The sequence below is a fragment of the Poecilia latipinna genome, unplaced genomic scaffold (assembly GCF_001443285.1).
Source record: "Poecilia latipinna isolate Pla-1442-1.1 unplaced genomic scaffold, P_latipinna-1.0 Scaffold2222, whole genome shotgun sequence".
In the NCBI taxonomy this organism is placed as follows: domain Eukaryota; kingdom Metazoa; phylum Chordata; class Actinopteri; order Cyprinodontiformes; family Poeciliidae; genus Poecilia; species Poecilia latipinna.
The window spans coordinates 88178-103583 of record NW_015114838.1 but is presented as its reverse complement, the minus strand read 5'-3'; the positions used below and the strand labels follow the sequence as shown (position 1 = coordinate 103583).

Here is a 15406-nt window from a genome sequence, read left to right as displayed (position 1 = left end):
TTAACTGTTACTTAAATTCAAAGCCTCCGACTAAGTGATGTTTGATATCAGAGAAAGCAAAGACTTGTAGGCGACATGTCTGTGGTTAAATCAGGGTGAGAGAGCAAAACTTAAAACAGATAACAGGAAGGTTGAATAAAGTACCAGAAAGTCATTCTACGGTTAAGAATTTAAGCTTTCGACCTGTTTGGATTTGGAAATATTTGCAGCTTTTTGGGAAATCTTTAGAAAAGAGCTTTGGTAAGGGCAAGTTTCAATAATGATGGCCATACTAATCATTAACGCAAAGCCTAAAACTGTCAAACCTGCTGCCTTTTGTTATAAAATGATTATTTTTACAGCAACTGCTATCTCACACTCACTGCATGACATTGTTTTTCCTCCTATTGTGAATAATTAATGACTTCTATCAGCAGGAAGGCTAGGAAATATACTCTGAATGCTGCGTTAACATGTTCTTGTAATACAGTTGTTTAAAAAACTGGCATAGACATAAATTTAAAGTAGCAGATCAAAACTTGACATCAGCAACAAAACTGCTTGTTGCACCTTCAGTAAATAACTCACTTTTTTATGCTTAAGCAAAGTGTACAGGTTAGAGAAAACTGGCGTGAACACCAGAAGGACAACTAATATTTTATTACACATTAAAAAAAACACATTTGCTGTGAGTTTACCTCAAAAGCATTTTAATGTACTAAAAAGAACAGAAATTAAAACCCACTCATCAGTTCTGTTTTAAGAACTAAAGTATCGGCTTCAGCACATAAAAAAATGGGTGTTGCGGTATAATTCTGTTTTTGCTTGGATCAGTTCAAAGAACCACCAACAAACTAATTTTCTTCTTCTGAAAGAGGAACATATTTATTTATGGAATAAAAATATTAAATTGTGCAAAAAGACAAATCACTGATTTGTGCATCCATACTGCTGCACATTTCATTTTTACTGTATCCTTAAATAAAACTCACCTTGTTTGTGGTATAGCTATCCCAAATAATGAGTTTTCCATCTTGAGAAGCGCTGACCAAAAGCCTAAAAACAGGAGCAGGAACAACATTAGACAACTGGAAAAGGATTTAAGCTAAAAATCCGTGTTTAGAAAATATCGTTGACGTACCTAGAGTCTGTCCCCCAGTGCATGGCATAGATTTTGGCCAAATGACCCCGCAGCGTTCGTCTTGTACGCATCTGGATTCGGCCAACGGCTTCGACATTAGCTGTAATCTGCAGAACGTTACAGACTTTTGTTAAGCTCAAAATAATCCACTGAATTTTACTGTATTCACAATGAATCTTTCTGAAAGCACTCTGTCAGACATTACCTGTGATAGTGTGGCATCTGCACATGCTTTTCTAGCATCCTGGGAAAAAAAAGAGAATTTAGCTCGTTGGCATACATCACATGCGCCAACTTCTATATGGACAACTTAATGTTGTTACTTACTCTTATCTGATTTTTGAGCTGCTCTGCCTCTTGGCGTAACTGGTCCAGTTCACTCATCTTATCCTGCTTTTTTAATTACCTTACTCCAACTATCAGGGCACTTGTTTATCTAAAAAGGGACAAAAAAGAAAAGGGGAGAGAAAAAGGTAAGCATACACGGTCAATCTTTTTTTTTTTTTTAAGAGCAACATTATATTTAAAGTTAGTTTAGAAATCTAAAATGCAAAATGGTAATGGCCCAAAAGCAATTTAACCAGCAGAGAGAACAAAATGGGCAACATACAGTTCCCTGTTCAACCTTATAATTCGGCTGCAATGTCGATGTGTCCTGACACACAATTCAGATCAGCAGACAAATCCTGTTAAGGCATGACTTTCCTGTGATCCGAAAAGCAGTCATTATCCTGTTGACCTCAATCCCTGGGATAGTCAGAATTTTCGCCAAGTGATCAATAAGCCACTTATATTAATACAGCACCAAGAGGACGTCTAAATGTCCAGCTAATAAAGTAAATATATTCAATTCAAGCCATAAAACTAGTTTTTATACTCGCACTAAACCAACTAATGTCTCATTTATCAAAAGTATAGAACGCAATTAGATTAATTGGCTTGCAAAACAAAAGTATTTAGTTTAAGATGATTCTTGTGCAACAGCTCATTAAATTGTATGACAAGAAAAACTTAAAAAATCGCAAATCCCTAACAGTATATTTTATTTGTAGGTAGTCACAAATTACTTAAAGATTGCAATTATAATTTAATACATCCTTGTATTAATACGACTACAACTGGGAACACATAATTACACTCCATTGTTTGTGATTATTAATATTTAAAACCATCATTCGTGGCCCTCTGCCAGAGTTGATGGATTTTCTGACAGTGGGAAACATTAAAATCTATGAATGAACAGGAATACATTTACTTATTTTAAATATCTCTTCTGCAAACTAGATTTCTACAGACAATAAGCATAACCTTTAAAAAGATACTCCTGACATGAGCTTTAAGTACAAATTATATTCTATCCAGAAGCTAAATCTAAATCAATTAAAGCTTCACTAATAGCCACACCCAAGACAAACTATAAATAACGACAGCGTGAGATAAGCGGTAAATAGCTGAGTTTGCCTCTCAGTTCCCTTACCTGGTGTCTTTCAGTCGGTACACTAATGTCACTGGAGGTTGCAGGACGTGTTTGACAATCTTCTCTACTCGTCTACATCATCTTTCAGATTTGCTGATTGGTTGACCTTTCTAACATAGATGATCCTCTTACGCTCATTAATCTTGTAATAAAACGTGTCATGGAATATAGTTATTATTTAGTTGCATCCAGAGACAGGAGAATGCAATCTTTGTCACAACAGAATTTAAAGTTAATATCTAAACTCAGATTTAACCTCTTTGTACTTTTTCAACGGATTTGATCAATTTTCAGATGATTCTGTTTATTGGTGTGTAATTTGTAGTATTGCACTAGTTTGTTTGTTAAGCCTGCTATGAACAAATCTCAACATTATTAACACAATTCCATATTTTTATACATAAAATATTACATAGCCCTAATCTTCTGTGAATTATTTATGTCTACTTTGACAGTAATTAACATTTTTAAATTAATTTACATTTTTCTTTTCATCTTTGATTAGTTTTTTTATGGTTTTTAAATCTAATATATAATATTTTTATTACTGAACATTGCATATAGAAACAACAATAAAACCCCTCTATTTCCAGTTTTATCTGAGGCGCCTGAAAGCATCTAGAGAATATTGTTTAATTTGGGTTTCAGAACCACATTACTTTGCTCTCAGATGCGATACTAACTATTTCTGCAGCAGTCCAAATCACTTTCAGTACCCATTAAAGTGTTACAGCCATTTTTTTCCCCCCTACAAATCTCATTTAATTATTTAGATTTCTTTCTAACCTAGATGTAATTTGCATTCACAACTTGAATTTTGATGTGTAACACCTTTGTGCCATAACCAAATTTTACATATCCCACGTCGAGAACAGAAATAGCTGCACATTTCCCATTAAGATCTGTGGATGCCTACAGTTACGGAGTTCCTCTCTCTCATCACTTCTCCTTTCCAAGCGCCTGATCAGGGTCAGCTGACTGCATGATAAACAATGAGCAGTAGCAAACAGCCTGGAGTGGCAGCTCACTAGCTGTTTCCAAGTCCTGCAAGGCTTAAAGAGATGTGTTTGTTTGCAACTCTAGAAAGTGAAGCTGCAATTTTAACCCACTTAGAGGAAAGAGGGGCACATATAAACATCTGCTTACAAAAGACGGCTGAGTTCTGATAATGCAATGTTTTACAGATCTAAATCTGGATCATGGAAAAGACCATAACTAGCAACATCACTGAGCAACTCCATAATCCTAAAAGCTGAAATCCTCAGTCAATGAGTCCCTAATCCAATCCATGTCTGCTAACAGAAATAGTAGTAAAGCCAGTCCAGGCATTAGAAATATGTTTTCAGCTTAATAAAAGGATGAGTTTAATCTTAATTCTTTCATAAACACATGAAAAAAAAAAAAGATCCAGGCACTTTGTTTGAAAAAGTGCCTAGATTAATGGCTGCAATTAAAGTCACTGTCCTGAAGCAGAAATTCTCTTTCAGTTCTTGTACAAAGAGAGGGGAAAATGTGCATTATTAAAGAAGGTATACATAAACTTAATACTAAAAATTAAACAATGAGTTTGGACATAAAAAGTTAACAAATTATGCAATATTTTACAGGGCAGCTGTAAAATAAACTGCATTAACAAACCTGACAGGTAATCTCTAAGTGTTTGCAGTGTGCATGTTGAACCAACACTGTATTCAGTGTGCAAACAGCTACGGAAGAAGTTCTGTGTAAGCACTGTGATTTGCCTTCAACACTGTTACAAACAAATCAAATGCTTTGCATTGTATTTGAATGCCTCTCTGAAAGATTTTCAGTTAGTTTGTTGTTCATGTTGTTTGTAAGGTGAGAACATGTCAGTAATTCCGCATAATATTGCGTCAAGAGGCTAAGAATCAGATTGCTGTCAAAGTCCAATCAAATATATGAATTTAGTTAGCAACACACTATGTGTTGATAATATGCTATGCACTAATGAAAATGTGAGAAGATGCAGCTAAACGCCATCTTGCAGACTGCTGTCTGCTAGTTAGCTTTGCTAACAGATTGTCGGTGTAGGCCTACAGGCAGGACAACGCTCATATTCGGAAGAAAAACTCACATAAACGCTCAAATTCCTATATTTCACTTAAGCGTCAACAACGATTTACCGGAAATGTAGTCCAACCATAAGTTTCTAAGAAATTTACGCCACGGAAACCGAACGGCTACATTGTCTAATGCAAAATAACGAAACCACAGCCGCTTTCAGGGAGGACTCCGCTGATCTTCCGCAATTACACGGAGTGCTATGTAGTTAGCTTTTAAGCCAACACCGGATAAACCTAGAAAGTGTCTTGTTTACCGTCCCAGAGAAATCCACTTACTCGGACACGACCAATCTCTTTAAACGCTACTGGCCCCGGCTAATTTAATTGCACCGTGTCAGAATATTTACGGGGTTGTTTAATCCTGTAGTAGAACCCAAGAGTGTAGGAAAAAAACAGCAAGGTCGGGCGTCGGTGGCCTGTATCGTGTCAGTGAGATAAATGTAATTAACACTCGGGGTGTTTTATTTTTCCCCCCCAAAAAAAGTAAACGAAATTTGCTATTATATGTTGTAGAAATTTAGATGGTCTCCAAGGAAAGGCGGTGCACCTCTGGGGCCGAAGTAAGCTAACGTATTGGCTTCCATAAACAGGGTGTTAACGCGCCCACATTAATGTTCCCTCTATCCTAAAGTGCTGACTTTTTACAAGCACAATTAAAGAAAGCTAATACTGATAAGGTACAGAATTAAGCCATGTTAGTAGATTAGATGTTATTGTAATTTACAAACATCTGATGGCAAATTTGTTTACAGGACGTTTGATTCAGCCCAACCCTATGTGTCAACCTGAATCCAAAGCAACATCTTTACATTTAAGATTAGAATACAAATCACTTTGCATGCAACATATACAGCACGCGATATTAATTATTGTTATTTTAAAAAAAATTTTTTTTTTCAAATTTTCAGCGACTCAGTAGCTCTGAGAGTCGTATTTTAGGCCAAGAAGCACCTCCCCTGACTGGGCCATTATTGCCTTCACTGACAGCAGTTTTGAAAGGCTAACAAGAACGCTGCTTTAACGAATCCCAGAACCTTTCGGCGACATTAAGAGTAGTTAATGTTTCGTAATTGCCTGGATGTAATACACACAAATGGCTGCCACTATCTACCCACCCGCTGCTGACACAAAGTTCCGAGATTAACCCCCACCTTTACGGCAAACACTCATGCAACAGCTCATAATAAAATAAGCTTATCGTTAGCAAACCGATGCTAACTGATGGCTAAGAAGCTAGCTGCTGCTACCCCACCCCCGGGCAGTTCGATTATACCACAATTCACCAGCTAATGGGATTAACATTTAACTGTTAAATTGCGATAACGCAATATAATAGTTTGATTTTGCCTTACCTGATTCAATCTGCGCCTGTTTTTGCGTTTTGGCATTGACTGGAAACCAAGACGGCGTATTCCTCCGATCCACGCATCAACGAACAGCACAGTGCTAGCTTTCTAACTAGCTAAGCCAGCTAGCGTAGATTTCTGAGGAGCAGCCCTTCCCGAACGCAGGCTACGGCTGGGGAGCTTGACAACCAGGCGGAGAGGGGAGGGGGTGGGGGAAATCACACCCACAAGCCTTGTGTGGATGACAGTGCACTGGCAGTCAATCCAGCTAATTTTAAAAGTCACTATTCTTCACCAACAAGGGAGTCTAGATTCTCACCTTTGCAAAACCCAACACCTGCCCTGTCCGTAGTATGACTCTCAAGCAGCCATCGACCGATGAGATGGGCGCGGTAACCCTGCAGTCGGCGCTGGGAAACCCCACGTTGCAGCAGCAGCGATGGAAAAAGCAGCTTCGATTCGATTGGAGTGTTTTTTAGAGAACTGAAGACGCAACTCCTAATTGTTTCTTTTCAGCAGTCTTTCACACATCTCATTTGCAACATGTATATTTCACTTAGATGCTTAAAGAACATGATGTTCATTTTAAGCTCCCCCCCTCGCAAACCAGCCTGAATAAAACGGTCAAACTTCTAAAGTAGGAAACAGAGGTGGGCTGAGTATCCAAACAATGTACTTGGTACAGTAGCACTACTTCAATATGTTTACTCAAGTACAAGTGAAAAGTAGCCGTCTATTAAATTACTAAAGTGAGAGTAAAAAAGGCTACACAGTAGAGAAGCTGATTGTAAAATCACTTTAAAAATTAAAAAAAAAAATATATATATATCATATAGACAAGTTATGTGGAAATCCGTGTAGTTTGAAAAAATAGACAAATAAATAACATGATTACAAAATAACAAATTAAGCCATAAAAACCGTACATATCACTTTTCCAATATAAAACATATTGTTTATCTGATATATTTCAAACTATATCAGACAGACAAAAGTAGTTATGTGGATATTTTTGTAGTTTAAAGACTAGAATGAAAAAAAAGACATAAATAAATAACCTGATAACAAAATAACAAATCAAGCCAGATGAAGCTGTACACTTTTGAAATATAAAACATGACACTAATATTTACAGTAAGGTATGTAGAGATGATATTTACATACTGAATATAAATACACAAATGATTTTTTTCTCATTGTTCAATGTTAAATCAAACCATACATTTATTGATTTAGATTAGTTAGAATTACCAAAACTATGTCTATTTGCTAAGTGCCAGAAAACTTGGTGAGAATATTTTTTGTAATTTTTTTGTAATTACAAACATTTGAATTCAAGGGAAGCTACAAAAAAAATTGTAGCTTCCCTTGAATTCAAATGTTTGTAAACACTTGTCTGGGATAACTGTATTTAAAACTGCATGACTTGGGTCATAAATACATTTATGTGTGTGTTAGAGGAGAGTCGAGTACCACCATTGTTAAGTTAAACTAAAAATAGACAATAAAGTTTCAATTTTAAGATCTACCAAATTCTCACCGGATAAGTTGGACACTGTCAAACACACCAGAGTTTATAGTTTCAACATTGTCACTGTACAAAAAAAGGTGTTGTGAAAGTTGCAGAGGTAAACTGTTTATTAGCATTTCTGCTGGTTTATGTTCTCTACAGGTCAAACAATGAAATGAAGAGAATACATTAGAAATATACACAGATGCTCCTAAGTTGGACGTGACATTATTACAAGATCTGGGCTCTAATTTCTTATACAAATCAAATCCACCATTGGTGTTGCCGTTGAAAAACAATTGTGTTAAAGAAATTTTGTGGGGCATATTTAGATTTAATTTCTGCTTGTAAAACAAATAAAACAAAGCATTTAAAGTTGAATTTCCAGACCAAACAGTGTGGCTAGGTATTGAAATATTAATTTCTACTTCATCTGGATGGTTTTAGAAGTCAAATAACTGCACCACTGTTGTCCTGGTTGCTGGGGAATGTGCAGATTTTCTTTTCCAGAAGTGGTTGTAAACAAATAAGGCTGGGATTTCTTCATTTTGCTCTACCCCTGCCATTTTACAGAGGCTTTCTCACCCGATCCCTGTCATCTTCCTCTCATACAGCAGCTCTCTCCATACTCTGCCTCACAGCGTCACTTAAACTTCTCTGTGTGCTTCCTCATTTCCTCTCCTCCATCTCGACATCTAACAGGATTTTCCTATATATCTGCCATCCCTCTGCTATCTCAGCCTCGCCTCTTACATTTGTTTCTAAACTGCTCAGCTTGATCTGTCTTTTATTCTCATTTTTGCTGTTTTGGTCTTCAACAGGGAAACTGTTGATATAACTTCTTTCACCTTCAACTCTGTGTTTGTGCTTTAGAAAATCACCGTCTGCTTCATGTAGCGTTACTGAGGAATTTCAACATTGAACTAATATGTTTCACCCAGTAAAAGTAATTTCACCAATCCATGTGCTGAATTGTACTGCTTATTGTAATATTTTTTTCCCATTTCATTCAAATAATCTAATGATCATTTGGTCTTTCATTGCAACAGGAGTTGCCATTGGTTTTCTTCAGCCTCCACCTTATGACGGGAACTAAACTAAAATTAGTTTGATTTCACACAAGCTATAAAATACATTTCTGCTAATATTTTTCTGTGTCTTCAGTTAAAGTCCAATTTTGTATGACTACATCATTACATCAGCTTTCATTTTCGACCATTAGAGAAATGCCTCCTATCTCACAAAGTTAATTAGTGCTGGTCTGTGAAGTAAGCAAAAAAAAAATGTGACTATGCAGAAATTTTCTGACTTAACAGCCATTTTTCTTTTCAAACAATGCAGTCAGCTCACATGCAATAAAAATAACTCAGAAAAACACAAAGGCACTTTAAACTGATTAGAATGAATTTAATACGAAACTTGTGTTAGGGTGCAGGAAAGGTATTCAGCAGAACGAAATATATGAGAGGATGATAATCAGAGACCTCTGTTGAGTGTATCCATTCAACATATATTTAGCTGATCATTATTCTTTTGTTTCTCTCAGTCTCACTCTCCCACCCTTCACCTCACCCATTCAACATTTTATCCCATGCATCTTTTTCACTCATCCTCTTTCATTAAAACCTCTCCCTTCTCTCTGTCCTGCAGATATCGAGGGCTCAAAGTGGGTTCAGATGGTATAATGCCTGAGATAGTCCCGCTAATTGCACATTAATTTCCACCACAATGGCTCAACTAACATGCACTGCTAACCCACATCCTCGAATTAATGGCTACAGCGCGGTCCATCAATGTTTGTCCTCAGTAGTTTAATACAAAGTTTTGCCTAAAAAGGAGGCTCAAGCCCAAAAACCTTACATGGTTCAAAATCAGCATAAACAACCAATGAAAACATAAAACTCTGTTACGTCTTAGAATTACATCTCCCACAAATGATTAGGATTATCTTTGACATGAAGGCATCCAATAATGTTGATGTAAAATTGTATTACAACATTTAAATGAGCTAATTTAAAGACATAAGTAAATGTCAAATTCTGTCATACGCAAAAAATCAAAACAGTTTTTGAAAGGGATAAGGAGGTAAAAATGGATCAGAGACACAAAAGTACACGACATTTTGTTGGTAAAATAAATGCAGGTTTCATGTTTTTGGTTTCCTGTCCCTCATTTGTCACACCAGTTTCTCAGATCCAGCTGAACCTGTTGGAATACATGAAGCAGGCTAAAAGCGCTCAAAAAGCATCACTTCGTGCCCTGATCCAAGGAAATTTGAGAACAGATGTGGAACAAAGTATTAAAATAAAAAAATAAAAAACCAAAACGAACAAACAAAAAAACAAAACAAAACAACAACAAAAATCAAAGGTCCATTTCACATTCTGGAAAAATATTCTGTGAGACAAAAGCCTGCATTGCATTATATGTGGGATAAAACTAACAGTATTTGAGGAAAATTGCTACATAGCAGTCAGACACAGGCTTGTTTTCTGCTGGATGTCTGGACATTACTGGTGAAATCGTGAATTCTGTTTTTTGACAGAAAATCCTGAAGGAGAATGTATGTATCAGTTTATGATCTTAATTTCAAGACCACAATATAAAACACACTAGCTAAGTAATGCCTGATTAGCTAAAAAAAAACAACAACAACAAGATATTAGAGTGGCCTAGTCAAAGTCTGGATTTAAACTAAACTTGCATTTGTTTAGATTAGACTCAGTGGGCAGAGGACCTTTTTTATATCACATGTTGATGTGTCCATGGGTGACGCACTTACACCCAAGTTGCATGTTGGTGTGTAAATGAGTGAATGTAGCTCATTCACTCATTCAGTGCTTTTAGTGGTCAGTTTGCTTAGAAAATCACTCCAGTCCATTTCCTTAATCAATTAAGTCTCTCTGAAAATTTTTGTTTTTTAGCTTGATAGGTTCAGTTTCTAGAAACTATTCTGACACCATGTTATGATGCTGTAAGTCTATGTTAAATTGGGAGCTAACTTTGTTTACAATGTGAACTGTATCTACAGGTGTGTATTTTATTGTCTTTATAAATCAATAATCAAAATGCTGCAATAAAATGTATTTGTTGCTCTGAACAATTTGAGACAAATGTTAATAATATTGCATATTATTCATATAACCCCATGAAACTAAAATAATTAAGAGTTTTCCTATAATCATTTTTTCTGTTTTCTAAATCAAAGATATAAGTCGCGTATGTGAGAGAAAGGCTTTGTATTTTACAAACACAATATGTTATCTAATACTGCAGTACCGCTGCAGTGACGCCACATAATCACTAGGTGGCAGTGGTTCGTAACAGTCAAACCATTAGGCTGAATAAAAGAAAAAAAAAGTTCCGATCACATGAGTACACAAGAAATCAATCCAAGAGTATTAGAAGAGTATATTCATGTACTGTAGACAAACACGTTCTGGAGTTCAGCACAATGTAAAAGTCTTTGTTAAAATGTTTTAAATTAATAACAATAAAATAAAAATATTTATGTAATATTCCAGATTGATTTTGTTTTAAAATTTCCTGGCTCATTGCTACATTCTGAAATCAGATTAAAGCAATTACTACTTCAGTATTTTTTGTTTCATTTCTGTGATAATTAACAATTCAATAACGTTTTGTACATAGGAACATTATCTCATTTTGAATCACAGCAGTAAAATGCTCATTTCTTTCAGCCTGTGATATAAACTTTTAGTTCAGCAGGCTGCTGAAAGTTTTCATGGACATTCCCTTTCAGAAATGTGCGCAATTAAGCTGTATTTTTGTTATTTCATCTGTAGTGCTGGAGGATATCAATACCATTTCCTTTCCTGTTTCCTATTTCCCCTTTTGCTTTCCTGCTCGTCTTGTGCCTCCTTTTTCTCTGTGAGCACAGAAGAAGAAAGAACTGGTGTAACGTGAGATACTGCAATTTGAGATTGTGTCTGAGACGCTCTGTAAATATTTGAAAAGCGCGTCCCTTTTATTGAGCGAGCTGCAGTTCACAGTTTCACAAACCTTGTGATGCTGTGCAAAAACGTGCATACAAGCAGCATGGCGTAACCTGAAAAATATGCAGGGTTAATTGAATGAATGGATGTGTTTTTTTTAAAGAGGGGGAACATGTATCATCCCCTTTACTTTGAGAAAGACTGCAGCTATAGGAAGAAAAGGAAAGTTTTGTAAAGTACTTTCTTATATTCTTGTGAGTCATCCTTAAAAATCTGACTAAATACTAACCTCACCTAATCCCGTTCATACTGACGGGCTGCAGCAGGCTGCATTCACAGAAAAACAAAACAAAACAAACTGTCTGCTCAGTTTTGTATCTATTTAGAAATGCAGTTTTTACGATATAAAGCACTTTGAATTGCTTTGTTGCTGAAATGTGCAAAACAAATAAACTTAATTGATTGAATTAACCAAACATGCATTGATTTAAATGGTGAAAGGAAGGCTTGGTTCGGTGTCAGGCAAAAGCATTCATGACCTTTGAACAACCAGCGTGTGACTGGTTGTTTAAAAAACACAGGCTGAATATTTCTCTGGAGGAGCTGCAGAGATCCACAGCTCAGGTAACATGTCAACTGGTCAACTATAAGTTATAAATCTAGACTTTATGAAAGAGTAGCAAGAAGTAAAAGGCATTGCTGAAATGAAATTATAAGACTTGCAGCTTGTTCTGCAGCCATCTAGCAGAGAGTGCCGCGATCGGATGATATCAAAATGAATCGTGTTTACCTGTAGAAAAATTCCACATATGGCAGAAAATAAAAACTGCATTTAACTCTCAAACTATCGCCTGCACTGTGAAACATGGTGTTAGTGGAAGCAAGCTGTGGGGAGTCTTTACTTCAGCAGGAAGAGGAAAGACCGTAGAGTTTATAGGAATGTTAAAGGAGCAAAATAAAAGTCCGTTCTGTAAAAAAATCCACAAGGGGCAAAAATCTACCTTCCTGCCGAACCATGAGTCTGAATCACAGAGGAATGGTGTTATTCAAATCATGACCAGATTAAATAACAGATTAACCTAAATAAAATTGATTGTGGCATGACTTCACAAATGTATTTTTATGAATATTATCTATTAAATCTGACTGAGCTTGATCTATTTTACTGAGAAGACTGTGGAGAAATTTCAGCCTCGATACATAAAGATGCAGGAGACATGCAATAATAAATATGGAGGCCATACTTTTTACATTTGTACCAAAAAAAACATCTCTCTGCTTCCACACACAAAATTATGCATAACCTTGTGTTGTTCTATTAAGGTTAAAATAATAATAATAATAATAATAATAATAATAATAATAATAATAATAATAATAATAATAATAATAATTTAAGTGTGAATCTAATATGACAAAACATGAGAAAGTTCAAGTGTTGTGAACACCAATGCAGGCACTGTGAGAATATGATAAATCCATTCTGAGAGTCCTTCAGGCATTATTGGTTAAAGGTTCAGCTATGGTTCGAACTTCATGCTGGGAGGATAAGGCATGACCACTGCGCTGCCTAATTTTGATTGCTAATTCTTCTACATAGAACAAAATGCAGGCGAGTCACCTTCACTACAGAACCACCGAGTTTTAAAATTGAAAACATCAATACAGGTTAGCATACATGAAGCAGATCTGCAGGGTTTTTTTATTATTATTTCATTAATCCATTCACATCAGAGACTCTAGCTGCTTCTACCCTGTACAGATCATAAACCAGATGATCTCATGCTTCTTCTGCTCTCAGGGTGCTTTGCCCTTCATATCCAGCAGAAATTTAAAATCTAATTTGTCACACCACAGGACGCTTCATTTCACCTCGGTTCATGCTAAAAGCGTTCTGGCCCACAGAAGCCGTCAGTTGTCCTGGATCTATGTTTCTTTTACATCTATAGCGGTTTAACTGCGCCATATGAACGCAACAATGAACTCCTTTTACTGGCAACGATTGTGGGACGTTCTACTGTGAACCTGTGATGCATGGCCATAACCTATGCATTGTACAGCAGTGTATTCTTCATGCTATGCAGCGTGGCCCATGATTCTCAGCCGTTTTCAGTTCTCTGCATGTTGCTGGCATTACCAACAGAAAATTACATGGATTCCTAAATATATTTTAATGTTGTGTAAACAATGCACCCCCTAAATTTGTTCCAGTTTTGCTGAACCCCCACAACACAAACGGGTAGACATTACACTTCTATATGTTTGGTGTAACCTCACTAGATTCATCATCATACAGAGTAATCAGAAACCCATAATATGCTATAGCTCTGCATTTCTAAAATACAAAGAAAGTTTTTCAATTAAATGATCCTGAATAATTTTTAAAATGTTTTTCAAGAATTTTAAACATTTTGCTTTCAATAAATTGGTGCAGAATGATCTGAAAATTGACATAGGGTCTTTTTGACCTTTTTAAATAACACCTCAGCATCGTAAATGGCATGAACAGTATGTCTGCAGATCCTTTCCTGACTGATTTTCATAAGAGTCGAAATCATTTTTTGTGTGTGCACAAGTAGTTTAATTGTAACATTTGCTGTACTGCTGCCCATTTTGGACAACCGTGAAACGACATTTAATCCCAACGAGGATTTATACTAACTAACTACAACTCAAGGTTCCTAAGAGTGTTTTATTATCTTCTTTTTCTTCTGTGCTCTTCAAAGTTAAATTTAAAACACTGATAAAAACATAAATTTTCAGTGGGTTTTTATCAAATTTCAGGTCTGAGATCATTTAACTCTCTGGGTTTGTGTCAGAACTAAGGATATATCAGATATATTTTTATTTGGAATAAATTCCAAGCATGTTTTGGCAATTGGATCTTCCTCATCAGAAACCACTCATGAAAAACAACAGGTTTTAATTTTTGTTTTTAAAAACAGCATATTTAACTGTAATGCAGTCTTTGTACTTTTGTGACCAACATTGGAGGAGTAAAAAGTGTATTTGTTTGATTTTGTGTATTTTCCTGTTAAAAATACTTCAAATAAAATTCCCAGCAAAAAAAAAAAAGAAAAAAAAAGAAAATCGGTTTGTGGATCATAAAAATGTACAATGGGAAGTGATTATCACATGGTAATAGGGTAATAAAATAAAAAGAAAACGATCCAGCTTTTCCATTTCTCATTTAATCATTTTAATTTTGTAAACAAAATCTTACATTTAAATTTATTCTCCTTTAAACCACAAAAATAAAAAAATATCTTTCTACTGAATGTACTGTAAGCTATTTGAAACCAATTTGTTTTTGTGTCACTGCTACCTGATGGGGAAAAAATTCTGTACATGCACAGATTTAAAAGTTTAGGTTTTTTTTCTATTCTTGTTTGTTAAATACATTATTTTAGCCTCTTTCTTAAAGGAAGTCTTTGAGCAAATGGGCCACAAGTTAAATGCTAGGCAGTACTAATTAGTGTTCTAATTTAATTTAAAGTATTTTATAATATTTAATGAACACAAACCAAACTAGGAAAGATCCCTTATTTTAGAAATGGATCTCATACATTTACATTCATATTTATAATGAAATATATTTTTATGTTTAGACATAAAAACAATTGCTTTGCTTTTAATCTGAGCTGTAGCTAATGTTAAATTTTCTGCATGCTTTTCTTGGCTAAAAGGACTTTAACTTTCCACACAGGGTCCATATAATAATAATAATAAAAAAAGCTTTTATTAAACATCCTAAGCTAACTTTGTTAGATTAAAGTTTATATGGTCTATAGCACAATTTTTTGACAGAGATGAGCGTACACAAAAAACCCATTTTTCCCCAACTATGTTTTTGTTGTCATTCGCAAAACGTGTTAAGATTTACAAACTTCACGTATAAATTTTATAATTCAGA

The 15406-nt window shown here is 35.4% G+C and overlaps 1 protein-coding gene across 3 annotated transcripts; it reads right to left on the bottom strand.

Moving 5' to 3' along the window:
* Window positions 1-926: 926 nt before the first annotated feature.
* gnb1b (guanine nucleotide binding protein (G protein), beta polypeptide 1b) lies at window positions 927-6492 on the bottom strand. Of its 3 annotated transcripts, XR_001422234.1 has the most exons (6): window positions 6347-6492; window positions 6034-6259; window positions 1448-1556; window positions 1326-1364; window positions 1121-1227; window positions 1021-1035 (listed from the first exon to the last, which is right to left on the bottom strand). XR_001422234.1 is itself a non-coding variant. In XM_015018044.1 (5 exons), exons 2-5 carry the CDS (start codon window positions 1502-1504, stop codon window positions 957-959), a joined length of 282 nt encoding a protein of 93 aa, XP_014873530.1. In that variant the 5' UTR covers window positions 1505-1556; window positions 6034-6483; the 3' UTR covers window positions 927-956. The 3 variants fall into 3 exon arrangements, 2 of the variants coding, with proteins under 2 accessions (XP_014873530.1, XP_014873531.1); XM_015018044.1 differs by having other exon boundaries at window positions 927-1035; window positions 6034-6483; XM_015018045.1 differs by lacking the exons at window positions 6034-6259; window positions 6347-6492 and adding an exon at window positions 2598-2691 and having other exon boundaries at window positions 927-1035.
* Window positions 6493-15406: the final 8914 nt, after the last annotated feature.